Genomic DNA, 5,779 nt, shown 5'->3' on the forward strand with positions numbered 1-5,779 from the left:
GAGAGTGACAGCAAGAGCTAAGCCTCATACTGCTGTGTAACAGCTGGTTGACGAGTGATGCCCGAGATTTTTACACCTGCCTGGCGGTCATTTGAAAGCTATTACAAAGTTTATGAGAAGCTAATACGAAGCTTCAGCAGTCTGAGTTAAACAAATAAAGTGTTTTTTTTTCTGAAATGACGGCCTTCTTGTCTTTCTCCCTGGTTCTTTGCTGAGCTGCGGTGGGGGATGATAACACAAACAAGGGATTATGTACTAAAAAGTCTTATACTGTGGGAAATCCCCACTTGATTTTACTAACTTAAACTTCTGAAGCCTCATAATTATTCATTACTTTTTAAAAAATGTTGTCCGCCATCTCTTCCATTCACAACACATTAAAAAGGAAACTCTTTACGACCAGTGTTCACAATTACAGCTCCATAGGTAATCTCATAAAAACATACAGTATTTGATGGTAGTTTGATATTTCAGACTCTTTTTAATCTTTTAAGGATAAAGCCAGACCATGTACTTGGTGCTGTCCCACCAGCAATAGTCTACACAGGCATACAATGAAATGAATGAAGACTGCACAGATACAATGCGCCTGTTGATGTGTATGAGTTCCGTCAGACCCTCTGAAATAACATAACGTCACCCTTCTCTTCCCCTCTTCTCGCCTCTATAGTGCAGTGTCTGGAAATGACCACTAAGCGGAAGCTGATTGGCCGGCTGGTGCCGTGCCGTTGTTTCCGTGGTGAAGAGGAAGTGATCTCAGTGTTGGATTACTCCCACTGCAGCCTGCAGCAGGTCCCAAAGGAAATCTTCAGCTTTGAGAGGACTCTGGAGGAGCTCTACCTCGACGCCAACCAGATTGAGGAACTACCCAAGGTAATGCCCCTGAACCATATGTTGATCCCCTTTCTGCTGTATCTTGTCTCCAACCTCAAACCTCAAAGCCCAACTTGCTAAACATAACTTTTTGACTACCTGGACCAAGGCCAGTCAGTCAACCCTAATGTGGTCCTTGCAAAACCAAAGTTAAAATCCATGGACTAATAGAGTGCAGAGATGACTTATGTTTGTCGGCCAACCCTGAAGTTAGCATTGCACCGGTTCCCTCGTCAATAAGCCAATGGGATCTTTCCATTGCAGAAAATAAGGTCCATTGCAAACACAAGTTTATGATACTTACACTTTTGTACAGGAAGATACAAAAGAACACCAGTTATGATTGTTTACTCATTTCCTGGTTCTAAGACTCATTTCTGCAGCAACCGGGTGGCGCCAAGGCCATGCTGGTCCTTAAACAAAAAGGGTTCATCCTCTGTACAGTTCAGTGAAACTGAACAGTGAACATTGCAGCATCATTGTACTTCGTCAGCCTCAGGCGTACTTTAACTGAATGCTAACTTTTATAATTTTAAAGTCATTGGGATTCTTCCCCATGTTCAGCATGACTACACAAAGTTTAAAGTCAATCCATTCAAAAAGCGGTGAGATATTTTATGCTGGACAGCTGTGAAGATACAGTTTCGAAATTTCTGGACTTTGCACTATACACTATACTACAAGCTGTAATGTTTCCATACTACAAACACACTAGACAACATTGAGTGACAGGAAACATGGGGTGAAAGAGAGGCATCCTCAGCCACCCGAGACTTAGAAAGCCCTCGCGTGAGCAGTAATGAGGCAAAATGCCCTGACAATATTTCAAAGAGAATTACAGGTGCTGTTTATGGGAGCGCTGTCTCGTGTTATTGATATCCTGTCCTGGTTTAAATGACAGAGGCGGTGAATTGGATTTCTAAATATAACCTGCATGAATGGAGACAGCCTAATAGGGCTGAGTAAGTGGGGAGCCCGACTTGCATTCAACAGACAAAAAGTGTGTATGTTTATGTGTGTGCCAAGATTGTATAAAGGCTGCCGCGGCTGCCAGAGTGATTGGCCTTTATGTAAGTGAGTTGGAGAGCTCCTGAAGTGTGTGAGTGAGGGATTGTGTCTTTCAGTGTAGAGGCGTGTGGCCTGAATCACCTGGCCACCTTTCCATGTTTAGCTCTGTCTAGCTCTTTGGCCCTGGTGTTCCTTTTGTTTTTGCTCTTGACAATATTGACAGTCAGGCGGGACATGTGGCCGACACATTTTTTTAGATTGTTACGGATGAAGACATCGTGCCCATCTGAGTCTTTCACAGGAACTTAGCCGACCTCAATTTTAAAAAACGGCAAACCGGATTTCATGTTAGTGGACGAGAGAGGCCGGCAGAGAATACCGGCCAACGGTAACGATTGCAATAACATCCAAAGTTGAAATATTTAAACTTTTTGCTATCTTCCGCAATGGTATTTAGAATTGGATGTTATGTAGCTCCCTCACACCGGAGAAACTTGTTTGCATTAGAATACAAGAGAAAGCTGCATTTTATCGCAATAGATTTCAATGGTAATTTGAACATAACATGGGACAGTTGTCTGGGGGACTGTCCTTTGGTCCAAATGCCCATTATCCCAAAACCCCAATAGTTCTAAAAATGTATTTTTGGCCTGAAGGCTCAATTAGTCTGATGGCCCGTTACACGAAAACGAAAGTCCACTGCTCCGAAAATACACACTCCTGCCAGCCTTACTACTTTCCAGACTCTGTTAACATATTGCTGAATTTAACAGATGATATATAAATCATAACATAAATTGTAACGTATGGTAAGTATGACTCTCATAGAAAGACTTTTAATTTCGGCTGATTTTAACTTTAACAGCTCTTCTGTGAACTAAGTCAAATAAATAATAGTTTTTGTTTTTTGCTTTTGTTTTCGGGATAAAGGGCCGTTGGACTACAGGCTTTAGGTCCAATAGGACCAGCATTTTTATGCAGCTAGCATAAAACAAAAAAAAAATCTTCTTGATTTTTGCGATTTAGCCTTGTTTGTTTGTTTGTTTGTTTGTTTGTTTGTTTTTCGTATTTGTAGCATTTCTAGATTTGGATAGCATTCCCGTTCATGTCAGTGGTTTAGTCTGTGTTTGTGTTTTTTGTTAGCATGTTTCAGCCTGTCAGTACTGACGCCTACATCTTTCATTGTAGTTTGGGTTTTGTCCTGAGGGGCCACCGTATATTGGAGATTAAATCTGCATTATTCATTGAAAAGCATCTAAAATGGCAAAACATTATGTCGTGCATGACTCCAGCTGACTTCCTGGCTTTCTGTACTTCTGTATCTTTCCACTAAAGGTCTGTGTGATTCTGCCAACAGACTATAATAATCCATTGTTTCCCCTGTGTTTCCATAGCAACTCTTCAACTGCCAGGCCTTGAAGAAGCTGAGCATGCCTGATAACGACTTGTCCAACCTGCCCACCACCATCGCCAGCCTGGTTAACCTCAAAGAGCTAGACATCAGTAAAAACGGTAAAAAATCCTCTCTGTGATGAAAAGATGACCTGATTCAACCTGATCAAAGTAAAACTCTATTGAAAACTCACTGGCCCTCTCAACTGCACTGCAAATTACAACCATGCCCAGATACAGTACAATGTATGGAGAAGAGCGGGCAAGGAAACAAACAAGGGTAGCACAGATCTCGAAAAGCTGAACGCAGCCCAGAATGAAAATAATAATCACAATTATCTCACATCCAAAGTATTATGACAGGATGTGAGGATGTCTGAATACTTGCAAAGATCACTGTAGAAAATAGTTCCCTGTCTTTATAGAAATGCACTCCACAAACACATTTCGTCTTCCCTCTCTGTGTCTCTCTCTCACAGGTATCCAGGAGTTTCCCGACAATATAAAATGCTGTAAAGGCCTGTCTGTGGTGGAGGCCAGTGTTAACCCTATCACCAAGTAAGACACAAACACTCACCTTGTGGTATAACTTACTCTTATCATGACCGCTGAATCCCTTGGAATATCCGGGCCTGTAGTTTGATGGCAGCTCATTTGAATACGTATCTACAGCACTGACTCTATCATCCTACAAATATACATATCTCAAACAATAGGCTCATATGTAGTCTCTTTTTCATTCAGGACCAGTTTGTAGTGAGGGTGAAACACTGTGTTCCATGTTTTGTTCATAGCACCAATTGAAACAACCGGTTTGAATGGACCTGGACTCAGTTCAAGATGTAATGGATTGTTTGATGCATCTGCCATGTATTTAGCTGTTTGAGCAGATTTTTCCCTGTCAAGAGACCGACACTAGTCTTGTTTTTTTCTGCTTTTCCTTGTATTCCAGTCTATGCATTTAAAGCACCACAGCGGCGCTTCATATTTGACAGTAGTTGGCTGCATCCACAGACCCTTAACTACCATACAACCATATACATCCTATTGGCTCAGCTATGACTAGACCATAGAAGATATAATTCCTACAATAAAGTGCTGATGTTGTTCACTATTGGAGCATCAGGTGTTATGATAGTAATTGCTGTTTTGCTGTCGTTGGTGTAATGTCCATAAAGCACAACTGGACTCAACCACACAGTAAACTGCAGACATACAAGTTTCTTTTACTGTGTGTGTGTGTGTGTGTGTGTGTGTGTGTGTGTGCAAGAGATGAGTCATCTACAGGCTGACAGCAGCGAGCTGTTTTACAGGGTTGTATGGGAACATATTTTAATCCATTGTGTCCCTTTAAGGATGCACATTTTCTTTTTTTCTTATTCTTTTGCATTTGTTCTTATTTTTACTCTCTCTTCCAGACTCCCAGATGGTTTTACGCAGCTCCTGAATCTGACCCAGCTCTTCTTAAACGATGCCTTCTTGGAGTATCTGCCGGCTAACTTTGGCAGGTAAAGTGATGCATGTAATTGTGAGTGTGTGCTTGGTCCTGAGCATTTGTGTGTGACTTTATTGGATGAGGTGTTTTTACATATTTCAGGCACCACGGACTCTAATTCAGTCTGTGCCGCTAGTATCAATTGTAAATGGTCCTCATGAAAAATATGGGTACATCCAGGTTTATCATCCTTTAAACTGTGCTGTGCTGTACATGATTAAAGGATGTGTAATTATTCAAAGATGCTGAGCATGCCCGATAGGCCTGAGGCTTAGTTCTTGTATGGACATTTATCTTTGGAGCATTTTTTATATTAGGGCCAAATTTTCATTTCTCAAAAAATATTAGTCTATTCCTCTATCCATTCAGTCATTCTTTCCTCATCCTATTATCCCATTAATATATACTTCCTAGCACTTTGTGAGGGTCACTGTATTGTGTTTTTTGTTCATTGGTTAGTTTGTGATGAAAGACATTTCAAATGAACTCCTGTGGAAGCTCATATGTTAAAAGTACTCTAAATTGAAACACTTTCATGGTGCTGATCATCTATAATAATGTGGAGTAATCTTTGGTAATCATCACACATTACCGATCAATTATTATCTATCATTATATCACTGAATAGGAAACAATTTCTCAAGTTAAAATAAGGATAAATGGGGCCTGTTTTTTGCCACATTTTCTGTTATAACAACTGTTGTAGTAAGAATTGTTGCAAGAGAGAATTAATAAAATATTTTAAGTTTTTGTTTATGTGTCTTCTGTTTTTCAGACTCTCCAAACTACGGATCCTGGAGCTCAGAGAGAACCACCTGAAGACCATGCCAAAGTAAGAATCACTGCCATATGCGTGTATGGGAAAAAACAAACAAAAGAAAAAGAGAGAGAGAGAGCAAAAGAGTTAAGACACAGAATTTGAATTTTATTCTTTATGCACAACTGAGTGCAACTGTACACACACACACACACACACACACACACACACACACACACACACACACACACACA

General features: G+C 40.6%; 1 protein-coding gene across 16 annotated transcripts in view; it reads left to right on the forward strand.

Annotated features, from left to right (window-relative positions):
• The window catches only part of lrrc7 (leucine rich repeat containing 7), a 97,827-nt gene that overhangs the window by 62,241 nt on the left and 29,807 nt on the right, over positions 1-5,779 (forward strand). For 15 of the 16 annotated variants that reach the window (XM_031859774.1, XM_031859773.1, XM_031859776.1 and 12 more), the window contains 5 exons: positions 671-873; positions 3,276-3,393; positions 3,753-3,831; positions 4,692-4,781; positions 5,544-5,600. In XM_031859774.1, coding sequence (XP_031715634.1) covers positions 671-873; positions 3,276-3,393; positions 3,753-3,831; positions 4,692-4,781; positions 5,544-5,600 — 547 coding nt within the window. Of the gene's footprint in view, positions 1-670; positions 874-3,275; positions 3,394-3,752; positions 3,832-4,691; positions 4,782-5,543; positions 5,601-5,779 lie in introns of those variants that run through there. The other variant, XM_031859784.1, reaches the window with a different exon arrangement.

Source organism: Anarrhichthys ocellatus, unplaced genomic scaffold, assembly GCF_004355925.1.
Source record: "Anarrhichthys ocellatus isolate YVR2014 unplaced genomic scaffold, GSC_Weel_1.0 scaffold22, whole genome shotgun sequence".
Classification (NCBI taxonomy): Eukaryota; Metazoa; Chordata; class Actinopteri; order Perciformes; family Anarhichadidae; genus Anarrhichthys; species Anarrhichthys ocellatus.